Below are 25,400 nucleotides of genomic sequence, written 5' to 3' on the forward strand. Positions count from 1 at the left end.
AATGAGTCAGACACAACTGAATAGCAATAATGGATGCTAGAAGGATGTGAAGGAAAAACAATAGTGTCATAGAATTTCATAGGGAAAGTTTCTGTATGTACGTCTGTGGATTTTTTGGTGTTAACTTTTCAAAGGTATTTATGTAAGTATTTATTTTTTTATAATTTAATGGAACATTTAGTTTTGTTTTTCCTTTTGTTTTTGTATTTCAGGATAATATTTGAAAAGTTTTCTAATAGAGATCCCAATTCAAAAGACAATTCAGTAGGGATTCAACTATTAGGAATTATAATGGCAAATAACTTACCTCCCTATGATTCAAAAAGTGGTATAGAAAGTACAAGGTGAGAATCATATCTTTTTGTATTGATATTTTTATGTATTAGAATGTAGATTGAGCAAAATGAACTAAAATTCTTTGTTTAAAATTCTGTGCTAAGGACCAGAATCCAGGTTAATAAAAAATGTGCTTTTTAAAAAAATGATTCCAGAAGGATATTTAATGCAAGGGATTATGTTGTATGAATATGAGAAATATTTCAGGGAATTTTTTTTTGTAGGAATTTGTTTAGTTGGTTCCTTATTTTATACCTGAGAGAAGAAGAAAATCTTTGATTTCAAATGAAATTTGTTATTATTGTTCATTTTTGCTTATTCTGCCTTTTCCCATAGGATCTTAGAGTTAGTTTTTACTGTATAGATGAGAAAAAGTAAGGATAAAAGATCAGAAATAACTTGCCTCAAGTCATTTGACTTTTATTAGAATAAGAATTCTTACTTTTATTAGAATAAGAATTCTTACTGCTTCACTGTCCTGATATGATAAAATTTCAGATTTTAATGTGCACCAAATACCTATTTCATAACATGTAGAGAAAATGTTATAACAGAATATAAAGTAGTATCCTTTATGCCTTGAATTTTGTAGCTTTTGCTATTAAGAGTGATTGTAGAACCAGGTTTATACCGATAAGTCCTAAATGGAGAATTTTTTTCTTTGTTCAGTCACATCATCATCTCTTAAAGAATTCTAAATAGTACTGAATCAGGGGAAAAAATAAAGATAAAAAAGTAGAGTTACAGTTAAGATAGCAGCTTAAGCCTACCCAAATAATCCTACAAAATAGACGTACAAGTCTATATAGAGAAAAATAGACATAAACCAAGCTTCCTACCAGTTGGACGTGAATAGTTATTATTTTTGAATCCCCCTTTCCTCATCTAAAATTATGAGGCCAGGACTAGGTAATCATTTGTGTTTCTTCTGACTCTAAATCCTATTATCCTCTGACTATCACTAGTTCTTAGGGAAGGTTAATCAAGTTATTCAGATGGCTGTAGGATTTCATCAGTGTGGGTACCATGTCAGAGAAAGCAAATATTAGTCCATCTGGTGTGATTCTCATCTGTGTTCTCACTTCAGTTCTTTACAAATCTTCACATGCTTCCAACTTGCTTTCTCATGACATTACAAAGGTAAAGTGGAGAAAACTGATTTCCTATCAGTTATCCTTCATACTCTCTATGAGATTAGTTCATCATATTTTTTTCATTCATACTCTTCTTTGTTGATATCTTTTTTTCTACTTCATTTTGGGTCTCTTCCTTTTGTGTTCTTTCTTGCATTAATAGGTCTCAGTGCCATATTGGCAATCATGTCTAGTACTGTCTGCTCTTCTTCTCACACACCCTGATGAATACTTAATTGTCCTGGAGGGAGAATCAGCAGATTGCTTATTCCTCTTTGCAACTTACAGGTCTCCCCACCACCGTACTTTAACATTCTTTCTTCTTTTGACATTTTCTTCTTCGTATATAATAACATTTAGTGTGGATTCTGGTGGCAGGTAGGTAGGTGGGTGAAACATTTTTTAAGCTCTTGCCATATGCCAGACATGTTACTAAGAACTGGGAATATCAGTAAAAGCAAAACAACAAGTCAAGAAGCTTACCAATTCTAATCAAAGAAGATACATCAAAATAAACCAGAAATCAATGAGATTTGTGTGGTACATCATGAAGTTGTTTACTGGGGCATAAACTCAACAATTGAAAGAGGGCTGTCAGAGGTGGGAATCATCACCATGGTAACAAGTCTGCTGGTGAGGACATGGAAAAGTACAGAGAGCACCTGGAGTAGAACTGAGAAAGAAAGAAAGGATCGCCTTTATGAAATGGCGCTTCTCAGGAAAAAATCAGCATTTGGAGGATACCAGTCACTTAGTGAGAAAACCCAGGGTGTCACTAGTAGCTCTCCCAGAGTAGTGAGAAGAAATGGGCAGTTCTCGAAGTGGTCCTTATATAACAAGCCCTTTTGTCAGTGATTTCAGTACCTGGCTCATAGTCTTCCTCTCACTCCCACCTCCTGTTCTCCCCATTAAAGGCTTCTGTATACTCAAGTTTTATATATAGGAGAAGATAGGCATTGTTAAAGTTTTCTTAATTACTTTTTTGAGGGAACCCCACATTTTTGCTGTGTCTTCTGTATGTTCTGATACCTTGAGAATCAGTCTCTCACTGCTCTCATTAGTATCACTTCATCATGGACTTTCTTCTGATATAATTGATCTAGTCCAACCACTTGGTCTTTATTTTCTTCGGTGCTATTTTCATTTCTTATTAATACAACCAAGATTGTGCTATCAGTTATGGTAGTATCACTGTTCTTGATGGTAAAAACAGTTACAAAAAATTTTTGTAGATAGTTTTGATCTTTTGTCCAGATTCATCAGAAACAAGTATGAATAGGAAAGAAGGGGACCTAGTAAAGTAGCAAAACAAAATCTACAGGAATCTTAATGCCATAATGGCCTGTCCAAAATATTAAGGAAACTGAATAATGGACATATAAAAAGGCATGGATAAGATTAATACAGATTAAGAGTGTGTGGAAAGTTTACAATCTTCACTAATGGTACTCTCTTAGAAGGACTCCCCATACTAATGAATAAATGGATCCAAAACAGTAAAGGTATACTTTATACAGTTTTCAATATGCAGTTATAGCATAGTTTTCTATGTAATAATATATGAATGTTTCAAAAAACTTTCTTGAATAATATACAGGATTTTCTTGGTATTTTGGTCCAACTGTACCTTGGACTAGTATGCTTATTGAAGAATTATTTTCAGGTCTGCTTTCTGAATTGTGATGAAGAGCTTATAGTACTTTGTTTTATATGTGTAATTTGGTTCATAGCATGCTAGTTAAATGAATTTTTATGAATTTGTTTCATCTTTTATAATTTGTAGATACTTTCAAGCTTTGGTCAATAATATGTCTTTCATAAAGTATAAAGAAGTATATGCAGCTGCAGCAGAAGTGTTGGGATTAATTCTTCAATATATTGCTAAGAAGGAAAATGTAAGTGAACTTTTATATAAATTACTTTTTCCTATAATAATTTATAATTCAACTAACATATTAAATACCTACTACATAGAAAGTCCTTTTGTAAGCATTTTTAAAAATATTTTTTAATTACCTGATGTTGATATCATTTTAAATTATAATCCAATGATGATACTTGTATTGTTTATCATTATAGATCAATAGTGAGAACATTTTGGTGCATAAAACACAGTACTATATCTTAGAAATATAAAAAATAACATATCTCATTTTATCCTTATAATGCTTATGTGAAACAGACATTTCTTGCATTATTATGCTCATTTTACAGATGAAGAAACTGATTTGTAATCAATGATGAGGTTGGACTAGATCAAAGCTTCCCCACCCTCTTAATAGTATTGTATTTTTTTTCAATTACTTGTAAAGTTAATTTTCTACATTCATTTTGTAACATTTTTGAGTTCCAGATTTTTCCCCTTTCTTTCTTTCCTTCATTCCTCTCTAAGACAGCAAACAATCTAATATAGGTTATATAAGTACAGTCATTTTAAACTTATTTCTGTATTAGTCATGTTGTGAAAGAAAAAGGGGAAACCATGAGAAAGAAAAAACAACTTAATTTTTCTTTCCTGAGGCAATTCAGGTTAAGTGACTTGCCCAGAGTCACATAGCTAGGAAGTGTTAAGTGTCTACGGTCACATTTGAACTCGGGTCCTCCTGACTTCAGGGCTGGTGCTCTCTCCATTGCACCACTTAGCTGCCCCAAGAAAAAACAATTTTTAAAAAAGTGAAAATAATATGCTTTGATCTGCATTCAGTCTCTATAGTTACTTTTCTGGATGGTGGTATGTTCCGTCCCAAATATATTGGAATTGTCTTGGGTTACTATATTGCTGAAAAGAGATAAGTCTGTCATAGTTGATCATGCTATTGCTATGTACAATATTCTTCTTGTTCTGCTGACCTCACTCAGCTCTTTCCAGGCTTTTATGAAATCAGCTTATTCATCATTTTTTATAGAATAATGTTATTCCATTACATTGATATGCCACAACTTGTTCAGCCATTCTCCAACTGATGCACATCCATTCGATTTCCAATTGTTTGCTACCACAAGACTGCTGCTACAGATATTCTTGCACAAGTGGTCTTTTTCACTCTTTTATGATCTCTTTGGGTTATAGACCCAGTAATGGTCCTGCTGGAACAAAAAGTATAAATGGTTTGATAGCCCTTTGGGCATAATTATAAATTGCTCTTCAAAATGACTGACTCACTTCACAACTCCATTAACAATGTATTAGTGTCCCAGTTTCCCCACATCCCCTTTGACATTTGTCATTATCTTTTCCTGTTATCTTAGCTAATCTGATAGGTGTGAGATGGCACTTCAGAGTTGTTTTAATTTGCATTTCTGTAATCAGTCGTGATTTTTTTCATATCCATATAGATGGCTTTAATTTCTAAATCTGAAAATTGTTCATATGCTTTGACAACTTATTTATTAGGGAATGACTTGTATTCTTTTTTTTTTTTTTTTTTTTAATTTAATAGCCTTTTATTTACAGGATATATATATGGGTAACTTTACAGCATTAACAATTGCCAAACCTCTTGTTCCAATTTTTCACCTCTTACCCCCCCCCACCCCCTCCCCTAGATGGCAGGATGACCAGTAGATGTTAAATATATTAAAATATAAATTAGATACACAATAAGTATACCTGACCAAAACGTTATTTTGCTGTAGAAAAAGAATCAGACTCTGAAATATTGTACAATTAGCTTGTGAAGGAAATCAAAAATGCAGGTGTGCATAAATATAGGGATTGGGAATTCAATGTAATGGTTTTTAGAATGACTTGTATTCTTATAAATTTGAATAATCCATTTTTAAGAAACTTCTGATCCATTAGTATAGAATGCAAAAATTCAAAGAAAAAGAAAAAATGCCATGAGAACTTAGAGAAAGGAGAGATCCTTTTTACCTGAGTATATTAGGGAAAGAAAGATAAGGAAATTTTCAACTTGCATAAATCTGGAATATGAATTTTTTTTTCAAAATATGTGCAAAGATAGTTTTCAACATTCACCCTTACAAAAATCCACATTCCAAAATTTGCCTTCCCCCCACTCCTTCCCCTAGACAGCAAGCAATCTAATATAATTTAACATTATTTTTAAAACTTGGAGTTCCAAATTCTCTCCCTTCCCCCTGACTATTGAGAAGGCAAGCATTTCAATATAAATTATACATGAGTAATCAAGCAAAACATTTCCTTGATGCACATCCATTCGATTTCCAATTGTTTGCTACCACAAGACTGCTGCTACAGATATTCTTGCACAAGTGGTCTTTTTCACTCTTTTATGATCTCTTTGGGTTATAGACCCAGTAATGGTCCTGGTGGAACAAAAGGTATAGATGGTTTGATAGCCCTTTGGGCATAATTATAAATTGCTCTTCAAAATGACTGGCTCACTTCACAACTCCATTAACAATGTATTAGTGTCCCAGTTTCCCCACATCCCCTTTGACATTTGTCAAAATGTCAAAATGTCAAAAAAATCTGGAATAGGAATTGAACCTATTAGATTGGCTAATAGAACAGGAAAGGAAACTGACAAATTGCAGAGCGGGGATATGGGAAAGTCAGGATATTCATGCATTGTTGGTGGAATTGTGAACTGAATCAACTATTCCATAGAGCAATTTGGAATTATGCCCCAAGGACTATAAAACCATGCATATGCTTTGAACCTAGCATTACCACTACTAGGTTTGTATCGCAAAAGAGATTTTTTTAAAAAAGGAAAAGGACTTATATGTAAACATTTATAGCAGTTCTTTTCTGGGGGCAAAGAATTAGAAATCGAAAGGATGCTCATCCATTAGGAAATGATTGAACAAAATGTTTTATGTTATTTGATAGAATAATACTATTGTGCTCTAAGAAATGATGAGCAGAGTAATCTCAGAAATAACCTAGGAAGACTTCCATGACCTGATACAAAATGAAAGGTACTGTGTACAAAGTAACAGCAATATTGTAAGATGATCATCTGTGAATGACTTGTCTTGTATCATTGTATTGCTGAGAACAGCTAACTCTGAAGGACTTATGATTAAAAAATTGCTATACATCTCCATAGACAGAACTGATGGTGTAAATACAGATTGAAGCATACTTTACCTTATTTTTCTTTGGGGTTTTTTGTTTGTTTGTTTGTTTTAACAACATGACAATAGTGGAAATGTTTTGCTTGATTACTCATGTATAACTTATATTGAAATGCTTGCCTTCTCAATAGTCAGGGGGAAGGGAGAGAATTTGGAACTCCAAGTTTTAAAAATAATGTTAAATTATATTAGATTGCTTGCTGTCTAGGGGAAGGAGTGGGGGGAAGGCAAATTTTGGAACGTGGATTTTTGTAAGGGTGAATGTTGAAAACTATCTTTGCACATATTTTGAAAAAAAAAAGCTATATTTTTAAAAAAAGTATGAATCATTTTTCCATGTAAATTGGAAAAATAAAATACTACATACATTTCTAAATAGAAAAAAAATCTGGAGTGCGAATATTTCAGGATTAAGAGACAGAAGAAAGGCACAGGAAAAGTAAAAAAATATTTAAGGAATGGGGAATAATATAGTTTAGATAGAATATAGGACAGCATATAAATGGTCTTGAATGACAAGGCAAAGAGTTTGGACTTTTATGTGCAATGACAAGCTATTATGTGTATTTAGATAAGGCTTGAGTAAAAAGCATTTATTATTTTCTGCAGAAATGTTTAGGGACATAGTCTATGACTAAATAACTAATGAACATTAAAAAGTATTTAAATGGAACACTGCAGATTGAACTGTGCCAGATGCTGTTTATTGAGACTAAATAAATTTAATAGAATATTCACTAGTAGTTTGACATAGTTCATTAGGAAGTAATGCTGAGGGGCAGCTAGGTGATGCAGTGTATAGAGCACCACCCCTGAAGTCAGGAGGACTTGAGTTCAAATGTGTTCTCAGACACTTAGCACTTCTGGCTGTGTGACCTGGGCAAGTCACTTAACCCCAATTGCCGTAGCAAAAAAAAAAAAAAGAAGCAGCAGCAGCAATGCTGATTTTGGAGAAGACAATGCTCAACTTTTATCAGACAGAACAACTGTCATATTAAGTAATGACAGATTAAATTTTAGTGTTAGGGAAAGAAAGGAAGGTGGCCCAAGTTGGCAAGCAATATGTAAAGTTTTTTTTTCAAAAATTTCTCTTCTCATGTTTTATCAGTCAGAAATTTATTACTTAAAAAATGAAATGTGTTTTGAGATGGTTCAGGTAAATTTATGCTTTAGTGAAGAGATGACCAACCTTTTATATAAGATCAGGCAGATTCAAATAGCGCCACTTGGTGACAGAAGCTCTTGATCAATGAAGTCAGTTTTCCCTCCCACCAGTTAGGAATAATTTGGCTGAAGCTTTCTGTCAGCTGACTACTTCCTATTGTTAGAGCATGGATAAACCTGTCTCTTTTCCAATGTAGCATCTTTAGTTCTTCTCAGGTTAGTCTGTCACTCTTCTCTCAGAATCTTAACTGTCTGCTTCTAGGGTGGATCCTTCTGACTCTTTTTAAGTGGTTTTACCCTTCATCCCAGACTTCTCCAGTGAAATGCCTTTAAAAAGTATACCTAAGCCTCTAAATGTTTATATGTATATGTGCAAAATGTTGTTTTTTATTAGTTTTACCATTTTAGCCATAATTCAAGCTGATCCATTGTTTCTTGGGTGTCCTTAAAAGTTTCTTTATACTCATATTCAGTTCTCAATATGAAAAAGATTTTTTTTGCCCCCTCATAAGTAAGACAGTTCCTATACAAGTAAGGCAGCATAATTTTATATCATTCCCAAAGGTATTTGAAACAGTATATTTTTGCCACAGATGATATTCAGTACAAAATTACTCAAGTGCTTCTAAAAATGGTTTCTGAATAAAAATATATTAAAAGTTTTTATTAAATCATAATTCTGTTCCTACCTTTTTTAGTTCTGTAATTATTAATCTACAAGCAGGGGCAATATCTTACATACTTTGACAATAATTTTTTTTTAATTTCTGTTTTCTGCCCTTTTTAGCACTAAAGTGTGCCATTTATCCTACAAGGACAGTGTACCTTACATGTAAACTGCATTACAAACTTTAAAGTTCTATGTAAAATTAGTTGCTATTATTCTTTAAATTTTTGAAGGGATATAATTTTGGAAGAGGCTTTAGAACTATTTCACTTAGCCACTGGTGGGTTGAACTTAGCACAGTAATACTTAATAACTAAGTAATGTAGTTATTGAGTAGCTATGAAGAAGTTCCTGAGATTTTAGGTTTGATATAAGGAAGAAAACTTATTAATAATTAGAAATATTCCAAAGATGAATTTTTCTGCTTTAGGAAGCTAGCAGATTCTCCTTTACTCAAAGTCTTGAAACAAAGGTTAGGCAATCACTTATTGAAATTGTTGAAGAATGAATTCTTGATCAGATTATAAATCTGACTAGATAACCCTATCTCTAAATTCCTAACATATATTATTACCTTTTTTTTTGTTTTAATACACATCATTCCAGTATTTCAGTGTAATTGATTTCCTTTTGTAATTTTATGTATTTAAAAATAGTATTTTGAGGAGTCCTTAGACTTGACCAGACTGCCAGATGAGTCTATGATAGAAAAAATGTTTTTCTACTGTCCTTTCCTACTCTGTGATTCTGTAAATGCTGAAGGATAGCTATGAGTTATTTTCTGTTTGTTTATTTAAGAGCAGATCTTACCTACCTGACCAACCATTATCCTGTCTATGCTAAAACTATTATAGGGAGTAGGAAAGGTCAATTAGTGTAATAGGAATGCTATAAAGATAATGTCTTTCAGTACTAATGCCTTTAAGTTTAGAAGTAGTGGTTCTATTCTGATGCTTCTTTGAGGCTGTTCTAGCTTATTAAAAGGCTGTTGCTGATAAAAAATACAAAATGTGGCAGGCTTTACCAACCTAGAAATTCTTTCACTAAGAAATAGAATATATTCTTTTGCCTTAAGAACTAGCTTTAAGAAGTTTCAATAGTCTTATTGCCAGAAATTTTGTCCCTGCTTGGTCAGGTCTTTTCACTGCAGCTATCTGGTAAGGTATATATATATGTATAGGTCGGTGCTGATGAAGGATAGGAGAACTCATTCCAATGAAGTAAGGAAGAAACAAAGGCAGTCTTGCAACTTTTTTCCTCTTTTGTATTGTGTGGCATTTGTTTCTTGAACTGAGTTACGGAAGGATTTATGGGGAAATAGTCACTTAATATTTTTAAGTTATTTATAGTTTAAGTAAATGGATAATTATTTTAACATATGATGTAAAACTTCTCCAGCATGGTCTAATTATAACAAGGAGTAAATTAAAAATTCAGATTCAAGAGAAATCTTCACATAGTTTAATAGTAACTTGTGATACTTTTAGCAAACATTTGAAAGTTGGAGCTTAGAATTAATCTCCTTCGTTATGGTATTGTATTCAGGAAGTATTACTATTATATTCACTATTCACTAATACTTTCCACTAGCAAATTTGTTTTTTCCCTCATATCAGTTTTTCTTAGTTAAAGCAGCATCTTGCTGATTAATTTCACACTTGGATCTTAGGGATATTTCTTTCAGAATAAAGAATATCAGTGACAATATTAGGGATTTTGTTATTGATTTATGCATCTTTGTGAGAAAAGGGTCAAAACTAGGAAACATTTATAAATTATTTTCTACCCTCTTGGATTCTGATTACTTTCTCTTTAATCTCTCTTGTATCTATCACACATTCTATCAATTTAATTATTTGTATACACATATCTGCTACTGAATTATATAAACTTCTTGTGATCTGTAGCTTAATCCAGTAGCTTAATCCAGAGCTCTGTAATCTGTAGATTAATCCAGTGTACATAGTACATAATAAGGTGCTGCCATCTGCCTCTAATGTCTTGATTTGATTTTCTTAACTATAAAATGTGAATTATATTTAATATACTTATTGTACAGGTTTGTTGTGAACTAACTAGTTTACAAAGCTTTTAAAAGTTCTACCAATGTGAGTTAACATATTTTTATTTCTAGGTGAGTCCATTAATTTTCATTTATGTTCACTTAGTCAAAAGCATAATTTGTTAATAGTAGTCCACAGAACATAAACTTAAATTTGCAATGTTTTTCTTTGTTTCAAAGTTTACTTAATCTTCTAGGTACTGGAGGACTCAGTTTTTGAATTAGTTGTCAAACAATTGAAGCAACATCAGAATACTAAGGAAGACAAATTTATTGTGTGTTTAAATAAAGCAGTGAAGACCTTCCCTCCTCTTGCTGATAGGTAGGATATTGGGTCATAGTGAACATTTTCGTGTTTTTGGTGATGGGAGAGTATTGTTTTCTTCATTCTATTTATTAATTATATCTATTTCAAGGTTTATGAATGCTGTGTTCTTTTTGCTGCCAAAATTTCATGGTGTGATGAAAACCTTATGTTTAGAGGTAGTACTTTGTCGTGCAGAAGAAATACATGATCTCTACTTACAGTTGAAGAGTAAGGATTTCATCCAGATCATGAGACATCGGTGAGTTGGGAAGTTGCCTTTGGCTCAACAGTCAGTGAGTGTATGGAATATATACTAAGGTATGTATAAAGTAGAAAAGAGCTCTGATCTGGGAGTCAGTTCCAGCTGGTCAGTTTTAGTTTTAGCTCTTCCACTAACTCATTTATATAGTTATATGAACAAAGTCATTTAACCTCTTGGGCTTTCATTTCCTTTCTATGCAAAATGAGGAGCTCAGAGGCGGTGATCACCAAGGGCCCATGTAGTTCTTAAAAGTCTACACTTCTGAATAAGTTGATCCAAAGACAGAAATTAAAGAATAAGTGAAGCTAATGTGCAGCAAACCTTTTTCTGTGGCTGCTAATAGATCTATGATGAAGGAACAGAAAAGCATGTGGGAGAATGAGCTAAAAGTAATTTTGTGGGGCAGATTTTGATGTCTCTCTAATTAGTTTATAATAGCTCTATTTTAAAATGAGAACAAACTCAGTAAATACCAAATGCATGTTATATGTAAAGCATTGGTATTTGAAACCATTTTCTTTATCATAGAATCCTTCTAAGTTATTAGTTTGGTGTTGTAATTCATTAAAAAAAAGCATGTATTTTATTGTTATACTTTTCTTTTAAACATGTATCACTACCAGTGATCTCTTCCCTACTCCCAGGCCAACAGCATCAGCTGGTAGAATAATTAATTAATAAGAATTAATTAGGCAAAATAAATCTGTATATTCAAAAATGAATGCATTATTCTGCATTAATAGCCCATCCTCTCTCTGCTGAAAAGAGGCATGCTTCTCTCTGAAGTACTATAAAGTCATTGTTGTTTAGTGTTACTGTAATTCATTTTCAGTTTTATAACTCACAATCATGTACATGTTTGTGATGAACAAAGTAAAGAAATAAAGATTATGTAACTAAAGATTTTTGTATCTTTCACTCTAGAGATGATGAAAGGCAAAAAGTATGTTTGGATATAATTTATACAATGCTAGCAAAATTGAAACCTGTAGAGCTACAAGAACTTCTAAATTGTGTTGTAGAGTTCATCTCTCATCCTTCTCCAGTGTGTCGGGAAAAAATGTATAATATCCTAATGTGGATTCATGATAATTACAGGTATGGATTTTTAGCAGAGCTCCATTCCATTCTTAATAATACCCTGTATTTCAGGAATGATGACACATTTGGCATTCTGAGGAATATCTCCAAGGATGCTGATACTTTATGACATGTTACAAGACTATTACATAAAATTAGATTATTTTTTAAGACAATGAAACTACTCCTAAAACCTGTCTTTATGTAATAAGTAAGTACTCCTTGTAAATAGTATGCTTAGACTCTAATTTTTGGTAAGTTTGAATCTTCCCTTAAAACTTTATTCTTACAATGCCATTTCAAGATTTGTCCAGAAGAGGGAGGTATTGCTTATCTAGTTTTCTTCTTTTAGGGTAGAAAGCTATATATGTATCTAGATATAGATATATATGTAGAAGTTGAGGTAGCATGCTAGCTATCATTTCTTAGCATGGTCAGGATCTATATCACCATTTATTTTAATCGCTGCAGAAGATCCTTTTAATATATTTTTATGTTCTTTAACTCTGTTCCTGTTTTTCCCTTTCTTATTGCACTATTTCTACCACAGCTCCTCCTAGCAGGTAGCAGTGTTAGTGATAAAAAATGTTTACAAAGAATAGGATGTTGTCATATTTCTCGACAAAATTATCCTTGATTACTCTTCTTATTCCTTGCATATACTTCATAGAAAGTATAGTTCCCTTGCTACATAGATATTGGTCTTTATTAATTCTGGAAGTAAATATATTTTGATACTTCTATAGAATCATAATCTTGTCTATAGGGTTATTCCCTCACCTAATGTAAATTGCGGTCTATCCCTGCCATCTCTTTCTTGTAATTCTTGCTGATATCTGCCCATAAATCTTTCATAATGTAACCTACTCAACAGATTGGAAAAAATTCCTTTTAATTTAATTTAAAACAGTACTTATCTGGAAACTGAGCTGACAGCCTATTGCCTTAGCAGTCATACTCTTTTTATCTATCCAGATAGAAATTAGTAATTCTTTTTTCTTTTAATATTCAAAAGGGATCTAGAAAGCCAAACTGATGAAGTATCCCAGGAAGTACTGAAGCTGGCAAAAGAAGTTCTGCTTCAAGGGCTGATGGATGATAACCTTGGACTTCAGTAGGTGATTCTTCTAGGATATGAAAACCATAACAGTGAAATTAGTTTTAACAGTTGTTTGTGTATCACTATATTTTATCATAGTTTGAGAAATTTACTATAAGATAATGGTTTAACAAAATTATCCTTTTTCCTTTTTTCCATTAATACAAGACATTTGAATGAACTGATTGTTATTATCTTCCTCCTTCCCCCACCCCCACCCCCTATATAAGTATATATGTATGTATTTGTGTGTGTGTGTATATATATGTGTGTGTGTGTGTGTGTATGTATGTGTGTGTGTATGTATATAATCAAAAAGCATAATTTATATGGAATTCATTATAATTTTAATTCTACATTTGGCTACAGTTTAGTTCATCTGATCTTATTTTAACTTCTTTTTTAAAAATACCTTTCAGTTGGTATCTTTTGAATTGTTACATTACCAAATTTTCTTCTGGCATCACTCTTCTTCCCAAGGAGTCATTATTTTTTATTTAACAATATTTTTTAAAGAAAAAGTGGATAATTGTAAAATTAACTGTAAAATTGATTAATTCATCAAAAAAAAGTCTGAATATATGTGGAATATACTTATATCTGTGGAACTTCTATCTTTGTAGATAGATTGTTGTAGATTTATAGATTGATAAGTTTACTTCATTGGAGTATAAACATAGATGTGGTATGTCTGGAAAAGTTAGTCATTTGATTTATGTAATTCCAAATTGCTTTCTAAAATGGTTGTACTGATTCACAACTTCACCAAATTTGTCCTGTCTTCCAATATTGACTATTTTCTTTGCTTGTTTGCAGGGTATGAGGTGAAACTTCAGAGCTGTTTTGATTTGCATTTCTCAGATTAGTAATTTAGAATAGTCTTTCCTATGGTTGTTTATAGCTTGCAATTTTTTTCATATCCTTTACTAGTCTTTATTTTTAATATTAAAATCTGTATTTTTTAAAAGTTATTTTTTTATCTGATATATTGTATTTGCTGTTCTGAAAAACCTAAATTTTTTTGAATGCATGTTGTGTAATGTATTACTTTTAGTAATAGGATGAAATGTTTCTGCTCTTTTTTCCACTTGTAGGTTAATTATTAGAAATTTCTGGAGTCATGAAACCAGGTTACCATCAAACATACTGGATCGCTTACTGGCTCTGAGGTCCTTATACTCTACTAAAATAGAAATGCATTTTTTGAGCTTAGCAACAAATTTTCTACTTGAAATGACCAGCAAGAGCCCAGATTATTCAAGACACATATTTGAGCATCCCCTTTCAGACTGCAAATTCCAGGTAAAGTACTTGATGTACATAGTTACAAAATTTAAAAATGTTAAATTCCTTTTAGAGCATGAAGATAAACTATACTAGAACAACTTGTCATAAGATAGTCATTTCTTTGGAGTTTGAAGATCTTAATTTTTTTTAATGTTATAAGAGTTGGGCTAAAATTTTTCTGATTGTGCATAAATTAATTTATTATTATATATTTAACAAGACTAGCTAGAAAGATGGAAAACTTTAAAATGGTGAAACTGAATGTTTCGGATGATTATTTATCCCTTCTTTATAATTGCCAGAGGGTTGTTTTTTTAATTGAGATAATTTGTTTGAAGGTTCTTTATTATAGAATCTTCTTAATTAAAAGTATAATTAGAAACTGAGTTAAAGTCAGCCATTAGACATTTATTAAGTGCCTACTATGTGCTGGGAATAAAAAAAAAAAAAGGTAAAAAACAGCCCTCGTTCTAGAGGAGCTCATTGTCTAATGGTAGAAGCAATAATATTCAAACAATTATGAACAAGTGAGCTAGATGCAGGATAAATAGGAAATAATTAAAAGAGGGAAAGCCCTGGAATTAAGAGGGCTCAAGAAAGGCTGCCTTTGGATTGTGAAATTTTAGCTGGGATTTGAAGGAAGCCAGGGAAGCTGAAAGGTTGATATGAAGAGAGCGAGTTTCTTGGAAATGTACTTTTGAATGATCTGATATCAAGTTGACAGGATGATATTTTAGAGAGCTGAATGAAAGTAAATGGAATCACAGTCCATATTTGCTATTGTTGAATTTTAAATAATTTATTGTTGATAAAATGGTAAAGCTACTATTTAATTTCATTTTAAATTTGTTCACATACAGGAATATAGTATCGATTCTGATTGGCGTTATCGAAGTACTGTTCTCACCCCAATGTTTATTGAGACTCAGGCCTCCCAGAATTCTACTAGAAATCGGTCACAAGAAGGTTCTCTTTCACTTCCACGATTGCTTACTAAACAAATAAGAGCTACCCAACAACAGTATGAATTTACTCCTACACAAAATATAGGTAAATGTCAGATCTTTAATTTAGTTGATCCTTTAGCTTCATTTCTGCAAAGATAAGTTATATACCATTATATTAATTTTAATAACTGATACTTTAAAGAGAAAGTATGATAAAAACAAAATAAATATTTTTGGAAATTAAATAGAAATAGACACAAAGTAATTGTTTTTGCTTCAGGACAGGTATATACATATACACCACTGGATTGTTAAATATTTTTCTATATTTTCCTTTAACATAGTTCTAAAAAATGCAGTGTCTAATTAAAAGTCTTATTATATAAATTTGAATTTTTTACTAGACATTTAACACAGTTTTTTATTATTGTGACAATGAAAACATGTATTTTGTAATTATTTGACAAATACAGTGGTTCCATTTAATAATAATGGTAAAAATAATACTGTAAATGGTAAATATAATAGAATTTTTGAGACAGAAGGAAACCTTACAGATAATTAATCAAATATGTTAAATCTGAAGATTATGAAACTAAAGGCCAGGTTTTTTCAAGGTCACAAAGCCAATAAGTGACAGATCCAGGATTGTAATCCAGGTCTAATTCCTAGTATTCACTATATCACATTGCTGTGATGATAGCACTGATACTTTATAAACTATCTTCTATCAGACTTTTTCTATATTTGTTAATTAGGAGAAATTATAATCTGTCTAAATATAATTTGGTCAAATTCATTTTAATGGAGTTATAATTATTTTACAGCTGGAAGGAACTCTTTTAATTGGCTAACTGGCAGCAGCATTGACACATTGGCAGACTATACAATTCCATCATTGTCTGAATCATTGTCTTCTTCCTTGCTGTTTGTTCATAAGAGGACTGACAAACCACAGAGGGCAGCCTGGAAATCAGTGGGACCTAATTTTGGGAAAAAAAGATTGGGATTGCCAGGAGATGAAGTAGATAACAAAACCAAAGGTAAAGTAATACTCTACAACCCACGTAGAGTAAAAAACCTACACTTCAAGCTTTCTGCCTTTCCGATCAGTGGTGTGAGTAGTATATCACTAACATTCATTGGGCCTATGTTATTTATGCACATACATTTACTTGTACCATCTGACAGTTTGCATTTACATTGGTTTTTTTCTTAAAGCAAATTAAATGCAGAGTAAATTTCTTCCATATGTAGAAGGAAAGCATTGAGGAAAAAGCTCATCATCTCTTCTCTCCCTCCATTTTTCTCCTCCTTTAAAATAGATTAGGTGGCTAGAAAGTTAAATGAGCTCTTAGATGTTAGCTTTGGGGAACACTTGCTATTCTTTCTTCTCCTCTAAGGTAACTGCCTCTCACTGCTTTTCTCCTTTTTGACCTTCATGTCTCCTCTGAAAATTATTAAAAGTACCTTTAGACTTGAAGCAGCACAAGTAGGCCTGGGCTATAATATCTGCCTGATTCTTGTATTGATCAAAAATAGCTAATTTAAAAGGAACTATTAACTACCAGCATCACTCACTTCTTCCTATTAGTATTCTTTTCCCTCTCCCATGAAAACTTATTTAAAGGAAATCTTTTGCTCTAAATATCAAGGAATTACAAAAGGAAAAATATTAGGAAATTGAGAATTTGAAACATTTCTGCCAGATATTTCATGAGTTCATAAAGAGATTAGGAGTAACAATCCCAAAGATTAAAAAAGGTAATGACATTAAGGATGGACTAAAACCCAAATTTTTTCAGTGTGGAAAATGCCAAGGATTGAGATATGGTAGTGTTATGAGAAAATGTGTGAGTGAAGATAGAATAGTCTACTTGTTTCTTTAAACTATTTATTTTCCTTAGGTAATTACATTTAGTTTGTTGATTTCTTTCAAAAGTTTATTAGTAGTGACATAAATAAAATGAATGTTTTAATAATCTGTCTCATTTTTACTGAATAATTTTAAACTTCTTCATCTAAACTTGGACTTTTTTTTTTTTTTAACGTCATCTTTCCTAAGTATTTTAGAAAATTTAGTTCTCAGGAGCAATGCTGAACTTCTTAAGGAATTATTTAGATAATTTAAGGGAAATTAAGACTGTAATATGGTTTAAAAAAAATTAAAGCACCAATTTGGTCCTCTGCAGTTTTTGGTGTTAGTAATAACTTTTTCTTCCTGTACTTTAGGTATAGATGAACGGGCAGAAATCCTAAGATTGCGGAGGCGATTTTTGAAGGATCAAGAGAAGCTTAGTTTGATTTATGCCAGAAAAGGTGTTGTTGAACAGAAAAGGGAAAAGGTTTGTGTTTTTGTGTTTTTTTTTTTTTTTTTAAGAATTTGATTAAAAATACTGATGCTAGATCACTGGTGAGGAAATCTCTTTTCATATCTTACTGTAAAATTATTATGAACAAGACATACTTAATACTGCATATATGTCAGACTTGGTACAGATATAAATATATCAGCTGATTTATTTTGCTTACCAGTTTCTTTTTGTTTTAAGATGTCATGTTTAAAATTAAGACATTTTGAACTGAGGCAACAAATTTCTGAGCAGATTCAATTTTTATTGGTAAGACTAGCAGTTACTAATAAAAGAGATCTTTAGCTCGTCATCAAGCCAAAGGGCCTTGAAGGAAGGCTGATGGATCATTTTCACAGACAAAAGAAGAATCCAAAAAAGAAATAGTAGGCAGAATCTTATATGGGGAAAGCAACATAATAATTGGTTATAAAGCCAGAAACATCATAAGCATGGGGGCAATATGATTGGAATATATGGCCAGCATCCCGTCCTTTCATCTTGTTGATGGGAAATTCTGATTCAAGTACAGTAGTCTATAAAGAATACAGGTTTCTTTTAATTAAAGTGATTTATAGGGGGGAAAAAAACTTTTGAACTTAACTGAGAAAGGAAGGCTAAACTTATGAACCTATGAACTTCTAAATTTAACTCAAAGACAGAAACATGATTTAGGCAATTTTACAAAATATCATTGATGCTACAGAATAGAATTGATCAGAAAAGTGGAGCAAATATCACTTTGATTTTCTCTAAGAAGTTCTGTCAATGTGGAGAGGTTATGGGATATAAGAGTAGTGTAAAAAAAAGGCACCAATAAAATCCCACAGGTATATTTTTTTTAATGAAATTTATTTTAACTTTTAGTTATTATAATAGTACCTTTTACAAATCTGATCACCATTTTTAGATACTGATTTCCCCAATCTAGCTCACTGTTGTTCAACTAAAATAAAACAAGCAGTAACTGTTTAAAAAAAAAAGTTGATGGCATATTATAGAATGAAAAAAAAAAATTTAATATTTGGAAACAACAAAAATAGTTGAAGTTGCTTTTTTTTTACTCATACCTCCATTTTGTGGAATATAAATATATATCTTTAAACTACATAAAGAAAATATGAAATAAAATATAGTAATTTTCTTAAGTTGTCACTATCATTCAAATTTATTTTAGTGTTTCCAAATCCAAGAATGTGAACGGGCTAGATGATGATGTTCTTCAATTTCAGTGTTTTTTAACCCATACTGAAGAATACAGTATCTTCCCCAACCAAAACCTGACCTTGTCTACCTTATCATAGTCCATCTTTAACAAAGAATGCTGAAATGGCTTCAGAATAAACGTTGAATTTTTTCATCTTTTGATATATAATGATTTTAATATCTTTTAATTCCATCTGTAGTCTAATCCCACCAGCATTCTACTTTTAAGTGTCTTAATGGTGTAGAAAGTAACTTTTGGTAAAAATAGAGAAATAGATTATTATAACAAAGTAGAGTACTGTTCTTGATCTAGACAGACATCTAGAGAAGATCACTGTTTGACAAACCTAGAGAAAACAAAACCTAGAGCAGCCCAATTCATCAAAGATTAAGCATAAACAATGTCTATTGCTGTGCTTCAGGCTAATGACATAAAGACAAAGTGAAATTATTTTCCTTAGGATAATATAACATGTGAGCATGAAATGCAAAATTATCTTACAATATAATTTGAGAGATAATGATGGAATGATATATCTTATCTGAAGGATAGAAAATAGCTTTTCTGCTAAACAAAGAAGAGGGATTATTTTAGGATTATATTAAAATGAAAGTTTTATATATATCACAGAAATATAAATATCAAGGGAAATCATATATGACATATAACAAAGTTGATATCCAAAATATATATACATCAATGAAATTGTTCATGGTAAACAGCAAAGGATTTGCACCAGAAATTTTCAGATGAGGGAAGAAAAATATTTAAATTTGGGGAAAAAATTTCTACCTATATAATTAAAGAGATGCAAGTTAAAAAACTTTGAGGTACCACCATATATTCATCAAATTGACAAAAAACAGAAATAGAAAACTCCTCACAGTGTTCAGTGCTGGTGGTGTTGTAGACAAACAGAAACTCATTTATTTCTGATGAAATTGAAAACTTAGTTTCTTTTTAACCAATAATCTCATATTACGCACTTTAAAATAATAAAATAGTGATATCCATCAATTTCCATAGATTCATTAATTCAGTCACGAATATACCGTGAAAGTGTTAACTGACAAAAAAGAACAAGCAGTTCAAAGATTTTCAATGCCTTATTTTTTATTGCAACTAAATTAAATGTGCAAATGATGGAGGAATCATTAAATCAGTACTCAGCTGTAATAAAATACTATAATGCCATTGGAGAACATAAGCTTTGATCAGCCCTACAAAATTGGAAAGAATTTATATGTTGGAGATAGATATTACATTTGGGAGCAAATCATTTAAATCTTGTTATTAAGGCTCTATAAGTGAAATTATGAATGCTTTTGAAGTACAGAAGCATATAGATGCAAAAACTAAAAACTTTTCTTTGAAGCTTCATATCTTCAGTTGCTTTTTAAAACTTTTATTTTTTCCTGTATTTTGCTTTTTAATAGAATAGAAAGGTGTTTTTTTATTTCATCAATTTTATTTTTTCACTTTTTTTTTCTTTTTTGCAGGAGATGAAAAATGAATTGAAAATGAAGCACGATGCTCAGGTTACTTTGTATAGAAGTTATCGTCAAGGAGATTTGCCTGATATTCAGATTGAATACAGCAGTTTAATCAATCCTCTACAAGCTGTGGCTCAGGTCAGTGCTACCTTAACTTCATATTTATAAACTTTAAATATCAATCATATTTTGCATATGCTTGGGTCTCTATAAGTAAATATTTAGAAGGAATTATTTTAGACACCATAGAAAATTGGGCAGGAAAGTTTTGTAGTTTGTATTTTGAGTACTAAAATTCAAGATATTTCTCATGTTTACAAATGCTACAACAATTTGCATTGGTTAAGCTTTTTAAAATGTCATTTGTTTTATTGGACATCTTTTCAGTAGTATCGGAATCTTACATATATACAGGTCTGTTACCTTTCTTTCTCTTACCATTAGGTAATAGGACTATAAATATGAAGCTAGAAAACACTTTGAAGATCATTTAGTCCAACCAGTTAATTTTACAAATGAAGGAACTGAGGTACAGAAATGTAAAATGACTTGCAAAGGTCACACAGATTCTGGCAGACCTTGAATTTGGTTTTTGTGTCCCTAAGTGTAGTGTTCTTTCCAGTCTAGCATGTTAACTCCTTGGTCATCTTTTCTCTTAATGCTTCCCTTACCACAGAAACAAAGAAAATATGGGAGGCCATTAATTTACAGAAACAAAGAACCTCAGAATTGGAAGTGACCTCGGTCCCTCTTTTATCTGAAGAACACTATTCCTTGAGCCTCTTAAAGAGGCTTTTCTACTTATAAGGCAGTCCATTCTATCTTTGACTGTCTCTTTATTAATACTTTTGTATAAAGTCTGGATTTGATTTTTTGTAGCTTAGGTACACTGTTTCTAAGTTTACACTCTAGGATCAAGCAGACCAAGTAAACTCCCTACTCTTACAGTACTTAATGTACTTGAAGACAACTGATAGTTGAGGTAATCAATACCTGCTGTGTGCTAGACATTGGCCTAGATATTAGGTAGCCAAGTACGGAAAATGAAACATACTTTTCTTTAGTGAGTTTGCATTCTGCTAAGGGAGACTACCATTACTGATGTGTGTGTGTGTGTGTGTGTGTGTGTGTGTACATATAGCATAAAAGTTAAGTGAATAAATACAAATATGGTATATGCCAAGTAATTAAAGAAAAGATCAATTGGAGGGGATGGGTCCCCACTTTCATTTGGGGAGAACAGAAAAGGCTTCATTGATGCTTCAGCTGATTCTTTGACTCATGACTTCCTTCCAGTCTATGACCTTCATAGGATCATAGATGTGGAGTTGAAGGGACATACAGCTAATAAGTATTGGAGCTGGGCAGGTCTTTCAGGCCCACTTTATATCACTCTGTCCTCTGTGCATTTTGATTGTTTTCTCAATACTCCAGTTTATCCAGGTCCTTCCCTAAATATCCTACTCAGAAATGAAGAAGATACTGCGGACCTAGTCTGACCAGAGAATAGCTCAGGACACCCTTCCCACCCCTCCGCACATTGTCTTTCCATGCAGCCTAAGATGGCATCCACTTTTTTTGGCTGCCATCTCACTCTGTTGATTCATCTTGAGCTTTCAGGAGACTAAAATCCTCATAGTCTTCTTCACAGAAACTTGTTTCATCACATCTGTTCTGAACTTAGGCAGTTAATTCCTTGACTGCAAGTGTAGGACTTTATGGTTCAAATGAAAGACCATTATGATAAGACACTTTTATTTTTTGTTGAAAAAATTAATTTCATATGAGCAAACCTCATAATGAAATCATGAATTTGGGTAATTATTGGGAAATAAATTTCTTTTGGAAGAATAGGTCTGTCCTATCATTAATAAGTTGACTGATGTGATCAAGAGCCCCCAGATATTTTGTCCTCTTCTCACCAGGAAATTACTAATCATTTAAAAGTAATTAATTCTCTGTCTTTTAAAGCAAAGTCAAGTACTCAAGTACTTTTCTTTTCTGCTCCCACAGCTTTTGGACTGAAATTTTTTTTTTTTCTGAGGCAGTTGGGGTTAAGTGACTTGCCAGGGTCACACCGCTAGGAAGTGTTAAGTGTCTGAGACCAAATTTGAACTTGGGTCCTCCTGACTTAAGGGCTGGTGCTCTGTTCACTGCGTTACCTAGCTGCCCCTATTCAAGTATTTTTCAATGTTAGCTATATTTAAGCTGATTGAATTCCATTCAGTAAACATTTCTTAAGCTTCTGTTATGTATTAGGCATTGCTATTCATGACAGAGACTAATAATTCCTACTTTCAAGCATGGAAGGTATAAGAAGTACACAGATGAGAAATACAAGATAATTTGAGGAGAGCCATAGTACTGGTAATTAGGAGGATAAGAGAGGCCTTCTTGCAGAAGGCATCTCAGTGCAGGGAAATAAGGACTCTTGACAGTGGAGAGAAGGGAAGAAGCTTCTAAGAAGAAAAAATGACTTGTACTTCCTATCTCTTAATTTGTAAAGTAGAATTATTAATTACCCTTTTGTTACTTCACCTACATTTTTTTGAAGGCTAATGAATTGGTTTCTTTTGTGAAATTGAAAATTTGGTATGATTTAGGAATTTTTCTTCATGGAACTATAAAATAAAAACTTGTATTCAGTGTTGTTTCAGTATTTATAACAATAATGGTGTTTAAGTAAATTTAAGCCAATGGATTGAAATATAAGATACCTTAATTTTTTTTAATTTTTAAAATAGACTTGAGAGAAAGTAAATTTGCAAGACAGTTTCTAAATGAGACTCATTATAGCAGTGTTGACAGTATATCATTTTTGTTTCAGATTTTTGTTTGTTAATGCCTGCTTTCTTGTGCTTTTTATTTTTAGCGAGACCCAGTCCTTGCAAAGCAGCTCTTTGGCAGCTTGTTTGCTGGAATTTTAAAAGAGATGGATAAATTTAAGAGCCCATCTGAGAAAAAAAGCATTACTGAAAAGTTGCTTCTGGACTTCAATTATTTTCTAAGTAGCACTATGTTATTCTTTCCACCTTTCATCTCTTGTATCCAGGTAAAAGCATTCACATAGCCATTTTTTTCCTTGCTTCTGTTTAATGTAATATATTGTAACTTTAACTTTTGTCTCAAAAGTACTACTCTAATCATGAATAAGGAAGAGTATAGGTCTGTAATAATCTTATAAATGTTCAGTTTGTTTTGCCCTTTGCAAAGGTAATGGTCACATGAGACAGAGTGAGTAGGATTTTTTTTTTTTAATAAAAGTGCTTGCTTTTATCTTACGCCGAAATCATTTTAGAAACTTGGTTGCACTGCATTGGGCTTTTTATTCAACAATTTCCTGTTCCCATAATTTAGAATTTATGTAATTGTAAGTTTTATTGTTGTAGGTTAAAAAAACCACCAATACTTTTACCATTCAGAACATGGAACTGATCACTAACTTCTCTACACAGTGATCTCTTCAAGGTATTTTTAAGTTCTGAAAATTCAAGACCTTTATGAAAACTCAAAACACAATCACAACCCTTAAAAATCATTCATGTTAGTAGAACCTAAATAACACTTTTTTCTTTAAAATATTGTACAAAGTAGAAAAATAATAAGAAAGCCTCCAAATTCTAAAAGAATAATACTTTTTGTTTTCCTGTTTCATATATATATATATGTGTGTGTGTGTGTGTGTATATATATATATATATATATATATTCACAAAAAAAAATATATATATATATACACAAATATATATATATATATATATATATATATATATATATATTTGGTAGGTTGTAACAATATGTTACATTAGTTCCTTGTAGTCTTCACAGTTGTGATACATAATAACATATCTCCTTTAGTTGGCATCCTTTTTTTGTGTATCTTGTCTCACAATAGTTTTCCATTTGTCATATATTCCTTATCATTTTCTTAATTTCTAGTTTAGTTCCTGATTAAGTGTTACAGGGCTATTCAAATTCTTCCATGATCTTTCAAAGGCTTTCGGGAGCTTTCAGAGAACTGACCTGGCGCTTTACACTTAGGCATTGTCCTTAACAATTCCCTGTTTTTTGTTTTATGGGAACACAATTATTTTTCCCCCAACAGCATGCATGGTCAGTAAGTTTGTGCATTGATTGTTATCTGAGTCGCATGTTAAGAAATGCAAACAGCACTGTCAAAGTCTTTTCTAGGTGGTTGAAGGGTGAGACACTATTGAATCTTATGAGACCTACTTTGCTCTAATATCATAATAGTCCATCATGGAGGCAAATTTTCTGACAAATGGAGAAGTGGGATTGTAGTCATAGTAGGCTTTTTTCATAAGTCCCTCATCAGTCTCCTGGCTCACTTTTGATGTGTTGGCCCATTTTAATTACCTGACGGAAAAAGTCTTGTTAGGGGTGCATGCTCAAATAAGGCAGAAGTGATAGTGATAGTGATAAGTGAAGTCTCACTGTGAAAGTGAGAAGCACCACAACCCTTAAACTTCTCAGTAAAGTACTTAACTCCTTTCCAGAGTTGCCAACTTGCCATGTCCTCCGGCATTGTCAATACCATCCACCTGCTGCTTTTTCTCCTCATACTTGTCTGGCCATCCTTGTTAAAATTTTTCCTTGTTTTAAAAGATGTGGGATTCCTTAAAGCTAATTTTATTATATTCTACATAAGGAATGTTTCCTTAAGAATTGAATCGGGACCCATAGTTTTGTAATATCCAGTTGCTCTCCCATTATTTTCCATATCTCTGGCTCTAATCTTTTCTCCTTACAAAGCAAAGGAGACGTGCACTCTATTATATTTAAGAACTCATTGATCTGCTTCTGACTTACCAAACAAACCTTGCTTCTCTATTAACTTAAGTCTTCTTCATACGTTTCTTGGGAGGGATGCTCTTTTGTTAGTATTTATCCCATTTCGGATCAAAAATGAAAGTGACT

The 25,400-nt window shown here is 32.1% G+C and overlaps 1 protein-coding gene across 3 annotated transcripts in view; it reads left to right on the plus strand.

The window, feature by feature from the left end:
* PRKDC (protein kinase, DNA-activated, catalytic subunit) overlaps positions 1-25,400 on the plus strand; it is a 153,934-nt gene that overhangs the window by 79,887 nt on the left and 48,647 nt on the right. For all 3 annotated transcript variants that reach the window (XM_023496026.2, XM_023496027.2, XM_031946427.1), the window contains 12 exons: positions 213-344; positions 3,253-3,364; positions 10,627-10,751; positions 10,846-10,995; positions 11,923-12,096; positions 13,094-13,192; positions 14,272-14,479; positions 15,325-15,514; positions 16,239-16,454; positions 17,644-17,756; positions 20,469-20,600; positions 23,335-23,514. In XM_023496026.2, coding sequence (XP_023351794.1) covers positions 213-344; positions 3,253-3,364; positions 10,627-10,751; positions 10,846-10,995; positions 11,923-12,096; positions 13,094-13,192; positions 14,272-14,479; positions 15,325-15,514; positions 16,239-16,454; positions 17,644-17,756; positions 20,469-20,600; positions 23,335-23,514 — 1,831 coding nt within the window. The remainder of the gene's footprint in view (positions 1-212; positions 345-3,252; positions 3,365-10,626; positions 10,752-10,845; positions 10,996-11,922; positions 12,097-13,093; positions 13,193-14,271; positions 14,480-15,324; positions 15,515-16,238; positions 16,455-17,643; positions 17,757-20,468; positions 20,601-23,334; positions 23,515-25,400) is intronic.

The sequence above is a fragment of the Sarcophilus harrisii genome, chromosome 1 (genome assembly GCF_902635505.1).
Source record: "Sarcophilus harrisii chromosome 1, mSarHar1.11, whole genome shotgun sequence".
In the NCBI taxonomy this organism is placed as follows: Eukaryota; Metazoa; Chordata; class Mammalia; order Dasyuromorphia; family Dasyuridae; genus Sarcophilus; species Sarcophilus harrisii.